Here is a 19,214-nt window from a genome sequence, read left to right on the forward strand (position 1 = left end):
TGACAACCAATATACTTAACGTATATTGTACTTCTGGAGACTCCAAGTAGGTTGCAGTTCTGGAAAATTGTTGTGCTGGAGTCTAAATGGTTCTTGGTGATTTTACACCTAATTCTTCATCCCAATTCCTAGTTCTGTTGCAGTTAATGTGTCTTTTCTTATCCACATGTTTTTGACTGACCCTGCTGACCCACTGAGTATTTTGATGTCCAATGGTTATGCATTAACCTTGCAATTTCTAGTATTTTATTAGTTTTTAATAATTCTCATGGGCATTTAATATATGTTGACTTTCAGTCTGAGTTAAATATATTTTTTTCGCTCATTTTATCTGTAAAATAAAATCTGCTTAATAATTATGCACACCTGAATATTAGACATTTTTCACGTCCAGCCTTCATTAATAATAATATATCAATTATAAATGATTAAATACAGGATTAATAGTAGTTCTTAAGAATGATGTGGTCTGGAATTCGTAAAAATGTGCTTAAAAAAATATGATCATAATATCAACTCTGTGCACTGTATATTTCCTCTACTGCTACCGTGGTAATGCAAGGAATGTTGAGATTGGTATATATTTGGGAATGTTATTTAATTTTAGCGATTTTACTCAGTTGGCTTAAATATTCTAAATATTTTAACTGGTTGTGTAGCTGTGACTCAACACACTTATCAAACTATATTTTCTAAACCACTTGATAAATTAACATCATTTTTATTACTCTGTATCTTTAGGGAATGTAGATTTTGGGGACAAATCGGAAAAAAGTTTGAAATGGTAGCTTTATCAAAAAGAATGGCATAATAATTTACACATCGCAAAAATCACATTAAAAAGTTATACTGCCTTCCGTGTGCAATTGATGTTAAAAAAAGACAAATTGACCTCCAAAAACAGGCCAAACATTAAATTTTCTTCCAGTGGTAACTGGATGAAAACAGGAAGAGAATCTCACACTGAAAATGGTTTTATCTATATGTTGGCCAAAATGTTTGATGTTCAATTTAGACTGAATCAACATCAGTCTAAAGTGTTTGACATCAGTTTGATTTGCACATTTGACCTTATTTTGAATAATGTTTGAAGTCAATTTGATGTTTTTTTATCAGTTGCCCACTGGGCTTGCATGTTCTGATAGATCTACTGAACATAATGTCTACTGTTATAATTCTTTATACAATTGGTTCTCTTTTACACTTTTATTGAAGCCTGATGTGCTAATGCATTCCTTAAGAAATACCCTAAAGACACTGCTTTACATAAAAATTTAATTGTAAAAATGTCACATTGGCAAATATATAAATTACATACAAAACTTGCAAAACAAAACTACAGTAGTGATACACAGAAGTGTACTGATTTCAATCATGAACATTTGAATCATTGAATTCTTCTGTAAATCATGACAATGTTTGGAGTCTGAGCGCTACAGATCCTTCATATGACACAGAGCTTTAGTGAACTGAACAATATCAGCTTTACAACTCTGGACTATTTCACTCGGACGTGTTCCTTCGTGTGCAGTTCAGCTACAGGCTTTGTTCTATTACACAATGTTATTATGTTAAATGCCATTAAAATCAACAAGATCATGACCAGCATGATGTCAATGTATTCATTCTTTCATTATTTACTTACATTAAGTATAAATAGTCATTTTATACAACTGAATCTCACAAAAACGTTTCAGAACACATTTCACTCCAAAGCCAACAGAAAGATATCATATAATGATAAAGATATATTTTGCAATAAGATCATTACAACACATTTCATTACCATTTCTAAAATGACATTCCATTAAGTTCTAAAATGTTTCATTATCTCCATACAAGATATAATTTCTTCCTTTTGTTTTTTGACTTTGGGGAGAAATGTGAACATGTTTTTTGTGAGATTTATTTACAATTTCTTCTTGAAAGCAATGTTTTTTCTTCTTCAAGAACACGTATCTCTCTCTCACACACACACACAAGGTCAGTGTCTTTGGCATAGACAGTGGATCGTTGTCCATGAGTGTCTGGTATGTTCCTGTAAGCGGGTTTATTTGCTGCGTTTGAGCCAGTCTCTCCAGGGCGTCTGGTTCTGCTCGGGGCTGAACTCTGATATCGTGGACGGCCGTCTGGACTTACGCAGGAAAGAAAGCCGACCCGCTGATCTCTTCTGAGGCTCTTCTGTCTGCTGCTGGACCTTCAGCTGCTGATTGATGATAACCTGGATGTCATCCTGCAGGGACACATGCATAGTTCACAAACATCATAAATTATAGCATTTTAAAAATCTACTAAAACATATTCGGTATGCATATACAAGTGTAATAAATCATACAAAAATGCATTATTCTGCACATTATTATTTATTTTTGTGTATGTTTTTGTGTTAGTTGATAGCAATGCAGAAATGTAAAACAATCTTATTCTTATGTCTTAAAGTTTTTATTAGTACCCAAAAATAAAACTGAATCTAAAATAAAAAAAGATAATTTCTTGAAATAAAATAAACGTTGTCAAACTTTATTTTAAGGTCCCATTCTCACTATTAACAGAACATTAACTACAACTTTTGGTTCAATAAACTCCTAATTTGCTGCTTATTAATAGTTAGTAACGTTAGTGGTTAAGTTTAGGTATTGGTTAAGATTAGGGACATAGAATATGGTCATGTAGAATAAATGCTTTGTTAGTATTAATAAAACAGCCAATATATTAATAATAGGCATACTAATAAGCAACTAGTTAATAGTGAAACTGGTCGATATAATAAAGTGTTACCATAAATGTTAAACATTAACCAAGATACAAAATAAAGGAATATTTTAACCAGTCGCCAAGGCAACATTTCTCATTTTAATTTGAATTTAATGTACTAAAATAACTAAAACTGAAATAATAGACAAAAAAATAAAATTTCTAAAACTTAGAAATACGTACTGAAAATCTATAAAATTAAAACTAATGATTCTAAATATGAATAAAATCTGTAATATTATATTAATGCTAAAATAACACTGACAAGATGTTGATTTCAAAATGAATTTATATTTTATAAATATAAATACTGCTACTGAATAAGAACAGGAAGTTTTGAGAACACACACTTACAAAAGAACATTATACAGTATTTTATTATTATTTCAATAAATCTTCTCTCATTTAACGCTCTCAAAATCAGTTGGACACATGGACCAGCTCCAAACTCCCACTGTGAACAGCAGAGGGCGACAGAGTGTCTATAACAGACAAAACACACCTTCTAAACCCAGCAAGGAGCGATAAAGCATTCCTAATAACTCAGTGAGGACTGAGAGACAGTTGTTACCTGCCAGGCCTCCAGTTCCTGTGACAGCTGTAGTTTGCGTTGAATGGCTTCCAGGAGTTGGTTGTTCAAACTCATCATATCATGTTTAGTCCTCAGCAGCTCTGCTTCCATCGCTGTCTTCCTGCAAGACAGAAAACCAACATGAAAACGTTACAAATGCCTCTTTTCTATTAGACTAATTATTTATTAAAGATGTAATCCCCTATCAGCAACAACGGCTATATTCATGCTAACACTGACAGTAACAATTCAATACATAATTTGCAATAATACAAATTTTCTTAAGAATCACACAAAAACAAACAAAACTTTTCTACTAGACAAAACTATTTAGGTATTTGTTCCAATTATAGAATATCACTTGCATAACTGCTAATGAATTTACTTTCTCATAAACTTTTATAGAATCACAACACCAAGTACATGTTCAGTATTTACTTAGTGATGGCATCATCGCGGTCCTTTATGGCCTGCTGAACTACTTCCTGCTCCACAAGTCTCTCGGCTCGCAGCTTGAGCTCGGCGTTTTCTGCTACGAGACGCTCGTTCTGAGAGAAAAGCCACACATCAGGATTCATATATGAAATGATTTTGCAATCGAGTCTAATACTGCTAATAAGCATATTAATTGCACATACATGCTAAATGTATTCACTCTGCTTGTGATCTTAAAGGTGTGCTTTGTTTGGAAAAACTAATTTCAGGCTCAATACTTTAACTCATTTTTAAATACATTTTTCAGCTACATATTTGTACAAAAAGTGTACAGATAAAAATGTCACAATGAGATGTTCAGACACAAACAAGCACTCCTAAAACTACTGTATAATTGGATTTCATTAAATATGTATGAGCTTTCTTTAGTTGTCCAATTAATGTTAATATTCTTGTCAATATGCAAATAAAGAAAGTTAACCCAGGGTTTTATAAATGTAGGGCATGAAAACTGAACAGGACTGATGATAAACCCAGGACAAAGTGTAAAACACTGAAGATGATAAGCCAGGGTGATGTTAACGCTGGGTTTAAAGGTGAAGTCTCATTTTTTTGGACCAGGAGTGAAAGCTTCACCACAGTACTTTTGTAAATGGACATTTTCCAGAAATGAAACACTTCACCTTTACCAAATTAAAGTGTGAAGCCCAAAGAAAGTCGATGAGGACTAGAATCACACTTCAAGCTTGTTACTCAGTAGCTTTGTTTTGTTTTTTGTTCTTAAATCGAGATCCATTTACTTGAAAAGCAGAATTACATAAGATACAAAGTCTTGTTTTAAGACAACATGTTAAACTAGGTTTAGAAAGATCTACTTAATTCAAACCCCAGAATTCAACTTCATTTTCAGTCCCTCTTGACAGATAATTGCTCTTGTTTTAAGCATAAACACCCTTAATCTTTACAGTGTCTCTATAAAACCTTATTTCATATTATAAATATATATTGATTTAATAATGTTTTGTTATTTGCATCGGAAAAAAGACTGAGGAATATTCTTTTTTTTATGCCATGACTTCCTGGTTTTAAGACTTTCTGCTTTGATTTAAGAACTTCTTAAGGCTGTAATTTGTTTAAGTGCAAATTAAGACTTAACTCAAGTATTCTTTCCTTCGTGAAAGCAATAGATTCACCACTTGACTGTATAATGTCGACTGTCTTCATACAGTCAAAAAGCAGTGAGTCTCTGAACTAAAGTTCCTCAGGCGATGCCAGACCCTCCAAACAATGGAGGCATTCTTAATGAACTGATTCCAGGTCAGTGGTGGATGTATTGGGCTGCTGTTAGTTTAATGCCTGAAGAACTGTTACCTGATCCTGCAGCTCCTGTATCCGGACGGCATTCTCACACGGATCGCTCACCGATCCCACAATGGACTTCCTCTTCTCCTGCAGACACAGATGATACAGGAGCGTTCAGCACTGCATGCTGGATTTGTCGAGCGTGGTCTTTGTTCGACTGTGACGGCAGGGTGTATCTCTCTACAGCATCAGTATCATGTAACCAGCATATATGGCCCTCTGTTCAGTCTCCTCAGTCTCTACCTCTGGCTACATTTGTGGCTTCATTGATCCTCAGTGAACACACCCCAACCTGAACAAAACCCCTGACGCAATTCCCTCTTCAATGCACAACTGGTCAAACTGGGTCAATACTGCATCAACGGCACAGTGGGAAGTTTGTTTAGTGTCCAAACCTTTTGTGCATTAAACATACTGTACATTCATTTAAATCCTAATGTACTGTTTGAGCTCACAGAAAGAGCATTTCAGTTTCAATATATATATTATATATATATATATATATATATATATATATATATATATATAATCTCACAAAAACACATCCAGTTGGCATTTTACCTACAAACTAATAAATGGAGTTACATTAAGCAAATAGAGCTTTTTTTTATATTACCATATTTTTTCAGCAATACTTCATAAATTAGTTATTTGTCTGGGCGTGCCTGAATATGAGTTTGAGATTTGTTTTTCACTTTATTTTCTTTTTTATTAATGCTAATATAAAATGACTATTTTTATTACAAATTTATTTTAAATACTATTACAAATTTGGTGTATATAATATCAGCATTAAAATAATTTAGTGTTTTAATACTGTACAACAAACACACAAATACAGTTCTACACCAATTAAGTAATATATATATATATATATATATATATATTTTTTTTTTTTTATTTTTTTTTTTTTTGTATATAAAAATGCTTGATTTTCTTTAATCACGTCATAATATTTCCCATGTTTGATGCCAGATTGGAATATGATCCAGGAAGGTTATGTGAGATTTACCCAATGACAACACAACAGCCAAGAGGACACAAACTGATACGGTCTGAATGAGGAATTACAGTATGAAGATATATGAATATGAATCATTGTTGATGAAAGGTGAGAGCGTACAAGATGCCAAAACAACATAAGATACATTACATCGCATGCAGCACATTATATGCCAGCTTCTGTTACGTTTGTGTCCCGTAGAGAACAGCTGTACCTGTAGTGTCTCACTGTGTGCTATCCATTGTGCTGCGTGTTTGAGTTGTCCCAGCATGCCCTGCAGGCTGTGATCGGAGTCCTGCTCAGTCTCTGATCTGTAGTTCACAGGCTGCAGCAGTACCAGGATGTAGTGCAGCTCTCGACACACCTGAGAGAGTGAGTGAGACACATGTTCCAGTTGTGCCCAAATATCAAATAAACACACATGAATGTAAATTTCTTAAATGTGTTTAGCTTTGTTTCAAAACCTAGAGAGCTGCCTTGCTGTCTACTGCAGCGTCCTAATCAAGAAGCTCACAAGAGACCTTGCATACGCAGCACCTCACTATACTAGTGTGCACAAGAGACTCAATATGATTTCAACAGAGTAACACATCCAAGGCTTTCAGAGATAACGTTCTAATTACTCTGATTAATATTTTCTGTTAAATGCATTACCATAAGTAATACAGTATCAGCATTTTTCCCTTCCTGATGAAGCTTTTATTAATGTTTTTTCCCCACATCCTTTGACGGGCATTGCAGTCTAAGTTTTAACTAGTTACTAAGTATTTTCACTCATTAATTCACTGATTGACTTCAGATAATTGACAGCTCGGTCAAACAGGGAGAGCTGACCCTGACAGAGAGAGAAACATCATGAAGGTCTGTTTTGAAATTGAGATCTATATCTGAAAGCTGAATAAATAGCATTCCATTGTTTCCATCGACATTATTTGGCCAATATAAAACTATTTAAACATCTGGCATCTTTAATCGCCTTTAAAGTTGTCCAATTTAAATTTTTAGCAATGCATGAAAATATCTTCATGGAACATCTTTACCTAAAATCCTGATGATTTTTGGTATAACCTAAAAATCTATAAATTTGACCCATATACTGTGTAAATTTTGGCTATTTCTGCAAATATGCTACTTATGACTGGTTTTTTGGTCCAGGGTCACATATTACTACATACACTATATACATTATATATAACACACTACATAAAGGCACAGCTAAATGTGATATTATAATGAGTTTCAAAATTGTTCTGAGATTACTTAAAACTGTAACAGTTAAAAAAGCACACATTTGTGTTAAATTGCTATATTAATTGAATAATTATGTCAAGAAAATCTTTTATAATCCATCATCAGCATTAGTATCACTGATATTTGCCTTCATTCATAGCACTAAGTAAAAACATGCCATTAAACAAATATTTAAATATTAAAAAATATTAATATATTTTTTTATATACTGCCTTTATGTTGTTTCTGAATTATGGCTGAGATTCAATCTGCTAATACACTTATAATTACATAATTTTAGGTGCGATTTATCATGATTAAAGAAAAATCGCATTTACGCCTTCACTGCGACGTGTCTCCAGTGCGGCTGGATAGAGAAAGTGAATTTAACTATTTAACAAAAAAGCAAATCAACACATTATCCATGAGAGGTTGTGTGAACTGAAACCCATGCATGTATGTATCTTTCCAATGGAAATGATATTGAGATAAAATAACTAAGAGAACAGGTCTCTTCTTGTGTTACACATTGATTTGAAGTGTAATGTGGTCCAGTCTGGCATTATCAGGACACAGTGTATCACCTGTTCTTTGTCCAGGCTCCAGTCTGCAGTGTCCAGATTGTTTTCAAGCTCAGACAGTAAAGAGGAGTCGTTGTGACTCTTCTCCTGGAGGGCCACCTCCTCCTGCAGCTCCTGGACCTGAGACTGTAGCTCTTGAGCCCGGGATCGAACCCCATCCACTTCCTGCCAGGCCTCGGCCAGCTGGGACAGAGGGAAAAAAACTGTTAGTGCTAGTACAAAATACGAGCCAATATATTCACCCTGATTTTTAGAATCAATTCTGTTTGTGTCTGTTAGAGACAGTCATATACAGTATTGTTCAAAATAATAGCAGTACAATGTGACTAACCAGAATAATCAAGGTTTTTAGTATATTTTTTATTGCTACGTGGCAAACAAGTTACCAGTAGGTTCAGTAGATTCTCAGAAAACAAACAAGACCCAGCATTCATGATATGCACGCTCTTAAGGCTGTGCAATTGGGCAATTAGTTGAAAGGGGTGTGTTCAAAAAAATAGCAGTGTCTACCTTTGACTGTACAAACTCAAAACTATTTTGTACAAACATTTTTTTTTTCTGGGATTTAGCAATCCTGTGAATCACTAAACTAATATTTAGTTGTATGACCACAGTTTTTTAAAACTGCTTGACATCTGTGTGGCATGGAGTCAACCAACTTGTGGCACCTCTCAGCTGTTATTCCACTCCATGATTCTTTAACAACATTCCACAATTCATTCACATTTCTTGGTTTTGCTTCAGAAACAGCATTTTTGATATCACCCCACAAGTTCTCAATTGGATTAAGGTCTGGAGATTGGGCTGGCCACTCCATAACATTAATTTTGTTGGTTTGGAACCAAGACTTTGCCCGTTTACTAGTGTGTTTTGGGTCATTGTCTTGTTGAAACAACCATTTCAAGGGCATGTCCTCTTCAGCATAGGGCAACATGACCTCTTCAAGTATTTTAACATATGCAAACTGATCCATGATCCCTGGTATGCGATAAATAGGCCCAACACCATAGTAGGAGAAACATGCCCATATCATGATGCTTGCACCTCCATGCTTCACTGTCTTCACTGTGTACTGTGGCTTGAATTCAGAGTTTGGGGGTCGTCTCACAAACTGCCTGTGGCCCTTGGACCCAAAAAGAACAATTTTACTCTCATCAGTCCACAAAATGTTCCTCCATTTCTCTTTAGGCCAGTTGATGTGTTCTTTGGCAAATTGTAACCTCTTCTGCACATGCCTTTTTTTTAACAGAGGGACTTTGCGGGGGATTCTTGAAAATAGATTAGCTTCACACAGACGTCTTCTAACTGTCACAGTACTTACAGGTAACTCCAGACTGTCTTTGATCATCCTGGAGGTGATCATTGGCTGAGCCTTTGCCATTCTGGTTATTCTTCTATCCATTTTGATGGTTGTCTTCCGTTTTCTTCCACGTCTCTCTGGTATTGCTCTCCATTTTAAGGCATTGGAGATCATTTTAGCTGAACAGCCTATCATTTTTTGCACCTCTTTATAGGTTTTCCCCTCTCTAATCAACTTTTTAATCAAAGTACGCTGTTCTTCTGAACAATGTCTTGAACGACCCATTTTCCTCAGCTTTCAAATGCATGTTCAACAAGTGTTGGCTTCATCCTTAAATAGGGGCCACCTGATTCACACCTGTTTCTTCACAAAATTGATGACCTCAGTGATTGAATGCCACACTGCTATTTTTTTGAACACACCCCTTTCAACTAATTCAACTAATTGCCCAATTGCACAGCCTTAAGAGCGTGCATATCATGAATGCTGGGTCTCATTTGTTTTCTGAGAATCTACTGAACCTACTGGTAACTTGTTTGCCACGTAGCAATAAAAAAATATACGAAAAACCTTGATTATTCTGGTTAGTCACATTGTACTGCTATTATTTTGAACAATACTGTATGGCCTTTTGCCAATTACATACAAAACCATTACTTCAAATATGTATAGAAACTTGTATGAAGTTTCATGATTGCAGATTCATTGCACATTGCAGTATTTCCATGTTTTCCCTTCCGAATGCTTCCGTATGCATCATTTATGCTTTGGGAATGCAGCACATACTGAATACTCACTAACTGACAGACAGATGCTTTCAAATGCTCCATGCACTTTGTGAGATCAGGCGCTCGTGGCATGTGACTGTACATGACTCTTTGTGAGCAGTAAAAGCACTTGCATTTCAAAATGCTTATTTAATGTAAACACAATCGGTTATGTCAGGACAAAACATCTGATATGTTGAAAAAGATTTGTGCATGAGCTTATTAGAGCTCTCTGCACTCACAGATAGTAAAAGCTCTTTGTGTTTTATTGCTTGTGTGTTTCTTTGTTCCCCTTTATTGATTTATAAATTAGGTTTGTTAGAATTCTTAGCATGCAATTGTTCTGCTTTATTATTAATTTGAATTATTTTTATAAAGTACTTTGCTATGTTATTTAAAAAAAAACATTAAAAATAAATGTAATTAAAAAAAAATGTTTTTTTAAGTACTATTAATTTTTTTAATTAATTTTTGAATTTTCAGAGACAAATCCTGAACCACCAAATTCCAGTTTTCCATTACAGAGCAGTATTACACATTCTGCTGAGCTGAGCACAGTGTGTGTGTGTGTGTGTGTGTGTGTGTGTGTGTGTCCTAACCTGTTGTATGTGTGTGTGACTCTGTTGTTCCTGTAGATCCAGGCGTGCATGTAGAGTGGACACAGTGTCTTTCAGTTCCTCGTTCTCATGACAAGTCATCTTCAAGCGCTGCTCGAGCGTTTGCTCCCGCTGTGTGAGCCGTGCCACCTGAAAGCACATAAACACACATTATTAGAGCTTTTACCCTACACTGTTCTGCAAATTCTACAGTCGTCCACGTTCACTTTCTCATGTGCTTCCAGTTACAGTAAAATAGTTCTGTTTGTATGCTATTATAATCCTTGAATGGAAGAGAAAGTAAACAGTCCATTTTATTGCAGTCCATGATGAAGTGCTCCAGTATTGTGAACTTCTTCAAAGAACTGCATTCTGTAGCTGTGTCACAATTGAGGCTGCATTTGAAGAACAAAATGTGTTTCAGCGGCACAATGAAGGATGTCCCGATTTAAAGACAACATCATTCCCCGGGTGATGAAGACAGCTACACATGGATCCTGGCCCAAGATTCATTGCAAGCCAGTTACCACAGGATTTTGATTGAGGAAAAAACCTGGATTATGATTTTAAATCTAAACCTGAAAGTTCCCCTGAAAATTTAAATTATTTATTCACCCTCATATGGTTCCAAACCTCTATAATCTTATAGATTTGACTATGTTTTAAAATTGTGTAATGTCTATTTGTGGATTTTGAAGAATGTTAGAAACCAAACTGTTGTTGGTCCCCATTGACTTCCACAGTATGAGAAGAAGAAGAAGAAGAAGAAGAAGAAGAAGAAGAAATACTATAGAAGTTAATGGGAATCAGAAACTGTTTGGTTACCAACATTATTCAAAATATCTTCTTTTGTGTTAAGCAAAAGAAGGACACTTAGTTTCTTCAGAATACAGATTTAGAACAACTTGAGAGTGAGTAAATGCTAACAGAAGTTTCCAAGGTGAACATATTAGGCAGGTGGTGAACTCTGTTTTGCTTTTGCTCAGATCGATCTTTAAGGTGAAGGTGTGAGGTTTGAAGTCTGCGTCCTTCCAAGAATGTAGCCTCTGAACTGGGGCACAGCTATTGTCTAGTCTAGAATGCCACAAACAAAGACAAAACTAATAAAACAACAGGAAAAGTGCTTCTTTAAAGTTGCTCAGCTGATCAAATTAGCTATCTGGAACTTATAAACTGCATAACATTTACTAAACAAGCATGCATGGACAGCAGGCGACTCAGTACAGGCAAACTTTTTTTTTTTTTTTTTACACTGTAGTTACAGTATATAATTTTGCAGTGTGTGATCAGTTTCTCACCTGTTCTCGGAGCGCGTTGATGATTTCTTCGTCCTGGGGTCTGGCTTGCCCTCTTTCTCTCATTTCCTCTTTCAGTCTTTGAAGCTCGCTGGTCATGGCTCGCTCCACTTCTATTCCCTAAACATGCACAACACAACTCTCTAATCAAACCACTGTGCGTCCAAACACTTTTCCAGCTTTCAAATATGTTCATGAATCACATGGGTGATATCCAGAATTAGCAACATTGAGAAAAGAAAGTAACAATAAAAAAGACGTGTTTTTCCACCAAGGAATGCGTCCCATTTTGACAATGAAAAGCAGTTATGTTCGCTTGATAAGAGCTGAACAAAAGCACACGCTGGCCGATCGAGGGCCTCTGGAGATGAAGCTGAATCAGCAGATAACTGGCTAGATGTCAGCGTGCATCACGCGCCTTCAGAAGCTGATCAAAGAGCCGCATGACTGATGCAGCTTGGCATCTTGGTCTTGGCAGAGGCATCATCATGCCAGATGTGAGCGTTTATGGGATGGGGGTGAGAATGACCCCACGCTCAAAAGCATATGGAGGGGTGGCTAGAGGTCCTGGTTCAATTAGATTTAACTACCAAGCACCACAAGGTTAGTGGTCCCAAGAGGGAAGAGCTATTCAGGACTGGCCAACGTTAACCAATGCATTGTTGCATTCAGCAACGCTCCTCCCAGCTGATGCCCCAAGCCAGACAGCGTCTCCAAACCAATGAATCTCAAATTACTTCTGAAAAAAGAAATTATAATTGCATAACACAGCTGTCAAAATAGCAAATTCGTTCTAAATTCAGAAAAAAAACCAACAAGAAAATACAAATGAGCTCGTGTAAAGAAATAAAAGCTATTCAACAAGTGTTATTCCATTTCTGGAATTTGTTTGCATGCTATGAAGCATCACTGTTGTTCATACAGCTATTAAAACTGTGGGAAATGGCTTGGACGATACTTCATATCGTGCAGTTTGTCGAGGACAGGTGTGGCATTACGTAAGACTGGTCCACCTCACAGCAGGTGACCGGAGAACAGCACAAGTGTGAATGATTAACGAAGCCATGCAATTAAACTGTGACTGATTTGCTGAATCAGACTCGCATGACCTCAACAGCTCTACACTTCCAATAAACGATTCACAGAGATATTCCTGAAGGTTTGTTAGGTGTGCTATCAAAACCGTGTCAGAAGACATCCCCACTCTTCATTCAAGAGTCATGGAAAGCTGTAGAATAATAATAATAACAATACTGAAGTACTACAGAGCATAGGAAAAGGCTCATGTTTTTCTAGAATGAATCCTACTAGGTTCAGACCTGATTACAAAGCAAGTGTGTTTGTAGCATCCCGAGAGGTTTACTCCCTTGAACAGGAAGGCACAGCATTTCCTGCGACAACAAATTTTTAAGTGCTTCTCTGTAAACAACATGGAAGGCTCATCTCCTCTAAATTACCCTGGATTCTCCGGATTGCCTCTCTGCGCTTTGTGCTCTATGTGCTGTACAGACTGTTAGGTACTAAGAGTACGTCACAAACAGTAACAAATACACATATCTGTACAAAGCTTTCTGCATTTTTAAAAAAACATTCAGTATTTAGTAAGTTCACTAAGCTGGTTTCAGGTTGTACTGTCTTTGTACATACACACATTTACTTTTCTTCCCAAAAGTATATCAAAACCCACTACATGCACAATTACTCACCATTCAAGGCTTCATACACCCCAAAAAGAGCTGTTTACCATAACAGACAAAAGCACAACTGAAATCGAAGCATAAGAGGCGTCTTTCTGTAACTCCAGTCCAGTCCCTGTTTGAGAGCAGTTATAATAAAAACATATGCATGGTGGTGGTGTAATGAGTAAGACAGACTTCCTCTTCCTTCGGAGCAGGACGGCACACATAAACAGTGTTTCCTGATCTTTGATTTCTTGGAAAAAGCGCTCACAGAGATCAGTGTAGTGACGTGTGTGTGTGTTGTGTTGTGTGGTGGATGTGTGAGTTAGCCATTACTCTACAGGACTACAGCATGTCTGTCGAACCAGACTGTGATTAAATGTTATTAAACTGAGCTCGTGAGTTCGAACCGGGTGTCCTGGCAAGTGTGCAAAATCTGCAAACCTCGACCTTGAGCAGAAATCTGTGAGATTAGATAAAAGTGGAGTGTGAGAAGAAGGTGTGTGAAAGTAGTTTCCACACAGAATGAGTCAACGGGAGCAAGTGGATCTAAATTTAGCTTTTTCATCTCATAAAAGAAGACATATCGGTGACTTCTGGAAGCTTGTTTCCACCGTGGAAATATAAACAAGACGTAAACTCAGATGTCTGGCTTTCTTTCGCAAAAGAGAGTTTGTGTTTAGCAATGCTGTCTTTTTTTTTTTCTGCCACAGAAAAATAAAATCAATTAAAGTAAAATATAAAATGGTAGGCTAATTATGATTTTTACTGCACAATTCTGACTTTTTCTTCTCAATTGTAAAAGTATAGTTACCTTTTCTTTCCCATGGCAGAAACAAGCTTATACAGCCTCCAAAAGAGAAGGAATTCATTACAAAATCAGTGAAATTTACAATAAACTTCCAACCAGTTTAAATCAATTATTTTTAAAAATTGCACAGTAAATAAAATTGCTGTTATAAAATATAGTTCTGTTATAAACCAATGTTGTATTAATGTGGTGAGCTGGTTTATGTTTTCCCTAAATAATAATAATAATAATAATAATGTTTATTATTGTTTTGATTTTGGGAGTCCTGCTACTTGTTTTGTATTTCTCTCTTTCTCTCCTCAGACAACGTTAACACTTAGGGGCCAATTCTCACTATTAACTAGTTGCTCATTAGCATGCCTAATATTAACAAATTGGCTGTTTTTTAAAGCTTATAAAGCACATATTCTGCATGAGCATATTGCCTAAACCTTAGGAGTTTATTGATGGGAAATTGTTAGTTAATAGTTAATGTATGTTCACTTATCTAAAGTGTTAAGAATATTTAAATCCTAAAATGTTTCATTTTCTTTATGTAAAATTATAATTTCCTGAAATATGACACGTTTTTATGAATGAAATACTGTTATGTCTGGATTGTTGTGGTTTCACTCATATGGGCTATATATGGGCACTGACACAGACCCTGAGCCAAATACTGTGATCATGCACTCTTTACAAAGATAAACTCAACATGTGACCACCATGTCATTTCACAGACTGGTAAAACTTCACAAGAAGTCCCTGTTCGTTAACATTAGTTAATGCATTATTGAGCATTAACCAACAATTAGCAATACGTTCCTCCCAGCATTCATTAAACTTCTTTTAATTCTTCTGAGTGCATTAACTCATTTAAACAGAACTTTTTTATTTATTTAAAAAATGCATTAATACAGTAAATATAAAACTCCACGATTCTGTAAAGTGTTACCTATAGATTTGTATGGACTTTCTTCCTCACACTGCATTCATAATATTTGGATGTCAGCTACTTTTCATATCGTATCTGATGAGCGCAGGAACAGTGTGACTTCATCTTTATCTGAGCAAGAGCCAGTATCAGTTGCATTATTGGCCTTTATAATCGTTACAGTCTTTTATGAGCCCTATGTATGCGTACGTGCTCCAGTTAACTGTGTGGTTGGGTTCTTCTGTCTGGCTAATAAAGGACGCATTCATTACACAATAAAAGCAACCAATGCGTAAAGAGACCTGCCCTTAATGATCGCATCATCAAAACTGGCTTGTCACTTTGATCACTGCGAAGCCTAAGTGAGTGTGGCCAAATGTTACGATGATTTTTATATGATAGGGCGGCATGACAATGGTTGAATGATTTATCATGATTATTGGCCCTGTTTTTTTTTTTTTTGGCCCTGTTTTCATTTTAACATTTAATTTACATTTTGCAGATTTAGTCACAGCAAAAAAATGCAAATGACTGCATGAAAGAAAACAGACTGACTGTAGTGAACTTAAAGCAGAATATAGATCACTAAACTCCAGCTGTTTTCAGCTCAGCAGTGTTCTTCTGTAGAGAGGACGCATGCATGTCTTAATAGTTGCTAGGTTAGGAAGATTAAATGAACCACTGGGCAAAAAAAAAAAAAAATAGAGAGAGAATAAAATACCAGATTTAAGAAAAAAAGCTCTGAATGGGGGATATAAACTCTTGAAATCTGGCAACCGAAAGCTTGTGGAAGCTTGTTACCAAAGCAAATATCGAAGACGAGTACACGTATAAACCATGAGAAACAGAAATCATGACTAAATACATGATATTATCATGTAAAATGTATTTACATTTTTTTTTTTATTGCATTAATCAAATATGAGTGTGGTGGTTTCTGGTCATTTTCTGCCTGTGGTTCCCGTGTTGCAGGATGAGTTATGCACCAGGGATTAATAACTGTTTTTGTGTTTGTTCAGATCAGTGACCATGATAAAAGAGATGGTTGAAAAGATGAGCGGGTGGCTGATGTGACTGACCCTCTGCAGCTGTTCTGCGAGTCTCTGGCTGTGTTCGCTGTGCTCCTGCTTCAGTCTGCTCTTCTCTCTCTCCGCCTCGCTCAGACTGAGGCTCAGTCTCTCGACCCGCTCCTGCAGCTCCTGCACGTCTCGCTCCAGCTCGGACACCTGAGTCTCCCACTGCACCCGGCAATCCTCCAGCTTCACCCGCAGCTCGTACCTGCCCTGCTCCAGCTCCTGAGGACACACACCACTCTCAGATATCACACTTTAACTCCAGGCTCCACCGCAGACTAACTAGGAGTATATTTGCAACTACAGATCATCTGGCAGTCATTAGTGTATTAGACTGTTAGTTTAGGCTTAGTACAATAAGTTAACATTTAGTTGCTAAGTTAGTAGAATGTATGACTTGAATGTCTGCAACAACAGCAAAAAAAAAAAAAGCAAAAAAAAAAATAAAATAAATAAAAAAAAAAAAAATATATATATATATATATATATATATATATATATATATATATTTTTTTTTTTTTTTTTTTTTTTTTTTTTTTTTTTTTGCAAAAGTAGTCATAACTTTTTCAGTAAATTTCATTAAAATGTAGATTTGTGTAATTTGTTGAAAGTTGAAAATCAATAGTTGATTACCATTTTGTTAACTGCTAGTAAGTCAAACTTTAGCACTTATTACAGAACTAGGCTATGCTTACGAACTGACCCCTGATTTCCAGGCATATTGTCTGAAACAAGTTAAGGGTGAAAAATAATAACAGAATTTCATTTTTCAGGAGAAATATTCCTTTACGGTAACATATTTGATAGTGCAAGTCATTATTTTTTTTAAAACTGATTTGAAACTGAAAATCAGATTTGCAATAATTAATTGTAAATGATAAATGAGAACACATCAACATGAAATCTGATGATATGAAAATGCTAAAACTATGAAAAATAAATCTTTCCCCCATTTTAAATGAGCAGTTAAATTTACTGTTGCATTAAATTTTGAATACCTGCCAAAAATATATCTTTAAATACATTGAAAAGTAAAAATGCCTGATTGTATTAGATAAAGAATCAAAGCAATTGCCGTTTGAGTTTTAGAAAGCTCAATGCTATATATATATATATATATATATATACATATACATATGTTTTATTTTTTTCCTAGTGTTGAGTTTACAGTTATATAAATCAGATCTGAGAAAGCAAACACCTGTTAATCTGAATGAAACTGACTAAGCACTAAAAATGATCAAGACACCTGTTACATAAAAGTAAAATTAGTTTTGAGAATCATCTTTTTAAATTACTATTTTTTTTTTTTCAAAAACATTTTAGAACCACTGTGCATATAGTATTAGGCATGTGATATAATAGCATACAGATATAGAGACATGGGTTTATGTAGAACAAGAAGCTTTACACGAACACACTGTCAGCACAGACTCGGTGAGCGGCTGACCTCGAGCTGCTGCGCGTGCTGCTCCTGGAGCGCGTCTCTCTGCTGCTTCAGCTGTGTGTTCTCCAGCAGCAGAGCGTTGCCCACCTGAGCTGCCAGAAGAACCTCGTCCTCCTTCTGTCGAAGCGCTGCGAACAGATCCTCACTGTCCTTATACACCGGCGGACCTTCATCATGACTGAACCCATACGAGTAGAAGTCTTCCTCCACTTTCATCTTATGTGCTTTACAACACAGCTCCTCTCCTCGACTCATAGCGCTCGTGTTATGAGCGGAAACAATGAGCACCTCAGGTCTCCACGGGCGCGAGACAGAGAGAGAGAGAGAGAGAGAGCGAGAGAAGCCTCTGGTGGATTCACTCGTGGGTTTGTTTGCAGACGGATGATGGAAAGGAACTCGTTTGGGCGGGGCTTGTGAAGTTTCAGGTGACTCGGCTCTTTAAAACTTGAGAAAATAATAAAATAAAATAGTGTATATATATATATATATATATATATATATATATATATATATATAATTTACAATTGTGATACAATTATTAATTCTGATGGCATATTTTAATTATTATTTTTTTTTTTTAAAACGAGCCTTGGGTTATGGGGTTATTGCTGCAAAACATGTTCATAAAAAGAAAGTTTCAGAAACAGCTTAAATAATATCCACCACTAAGTATTAATAAATAAAATTAATAAATAACTCCACAACTATTAATAAATAAAATCGACATAATTTACTGAAAAGAGAACAACAACAACAGCAAAAAAAAAAAAAACTTTTCCACTTGTAACAAAGCAGGGGGAATCCAAAGTGGGCGGGCCATCCAAAAGGGCTACAACTCTTTCTCAGTCTCCGCTCATTCTCGTTCCTAGAAGCCGTGACTGAAACAGGACTCCACCCACCATCCATCCTAGTCAGTGACATTTCAGATTGTTTATCAGTGCAGCAGCTGACTACAGTAGGAACTTAATATCACAGTGAAATCTCTCCCCTGCACTTTTACAGTGCGTGCTCTGAGGTGTTTGAGACATGAAAGTGTATTTCTTTAAATATTTGTACTCCTACATTGTGTGTGTATATATATATATATATATATATATATATATATATATATATATATATATATATATATATATATATACACACACACACTAGTAATTTCAGAGTGAAATTTGTGTTTACACCATTATGTCTTCAGTGAACAGTGTTAGATATGCATTACATATTTAGTGAAACTGTGAATGATTAATGTTACATGTATATATGTTAATATTTGCCAGAATTATCATTAGTCTTCGGAACATTGCTTGTTCAATCAAATGTGTCAGCAAACTAGAGATAAGATAAAACATGGATACGTAATACAAGTCTACAGCAGTCCGAAGTGTAATCTCACGCGG

At 35.8% G+C, this 19,214-nt stretch overlaps 1 protein-coding gene across 1 annotated transcript; it reads right to left on the reverse strand.

The window, feature by feature from the left end:
- Positions 1–1,261: 1,261 nt before the first annotated feature.
- LOC127973100 (BICD family-like cargo adapter 1) lies at positions 1,262–18,201 on the reverse strand. Its single transcript, XM_052577154.1, has 10 exons — positions 17,821–18,201; positions 16,377–16,592; positions 11,898–12,014; positions 10,603–10,749; positions 7,940–8,119; positions 6,340–6,489; positions 5,132–5,209; positions 3,764–3,873; positions 3,326–3,446; positions 1,262–2,233 (listed from the first exon to the last, which is right to left on the reverse strand). Exons 1-10 carry the CDS (start codon positions 18,070–18,072, stop codon positions 2,051–2,053), a joined length of 1,554 nt encoding a protein of 517 aa, XP_052433114.1. The 5' UTR covers positions 18,073–18,201; the 3' UTR covers positions 1,262–2,050.
- Positions 18,202–19,214: the final 1,013 nt, after the last annotated feature.

Source organism: Carassius gibelio, chromosome B15, assembly GCF_023724105.1.
Source record: "Carassius gibelio isolate Cgi1373 ecotype wild population from Czech Republic chromosome B15, carGib1.2-hapl.c, whole genome shotgun sequence".
NCBI classification, from domain to species: Eukaryota; Metazoa; Chordata; class Actinopteri; order Cypriniformes; family Cyprinidae; genus Carassius; species Carassius gibelio.

Bases quoted from the DNA above. Each gene is read 5' to 3' on its own strand.
- LOC127973100 (XM_052577154.1), bottom strand. From the start codon at position 18,072: ATGAGTCGAGGAGAGGAGCTGTGTTGTAAAGCACATAAGATGAAAGTG. The intron at 16,593-17,820 runs GTCAGCCGCTCA...GTGTGTCCTCAG, and splicing joins AGCACGCGCAGCAGCTCGAG to GAGCTGGAGCAGGGCAGGTA. The intron at 5,210-6,339 runs GTACAGCTGTTC...CTGTGTCTGCAG, and splicing joins CACACAGTGAGACACTACAG to GAGAAGAGGAAGTCCATTGT.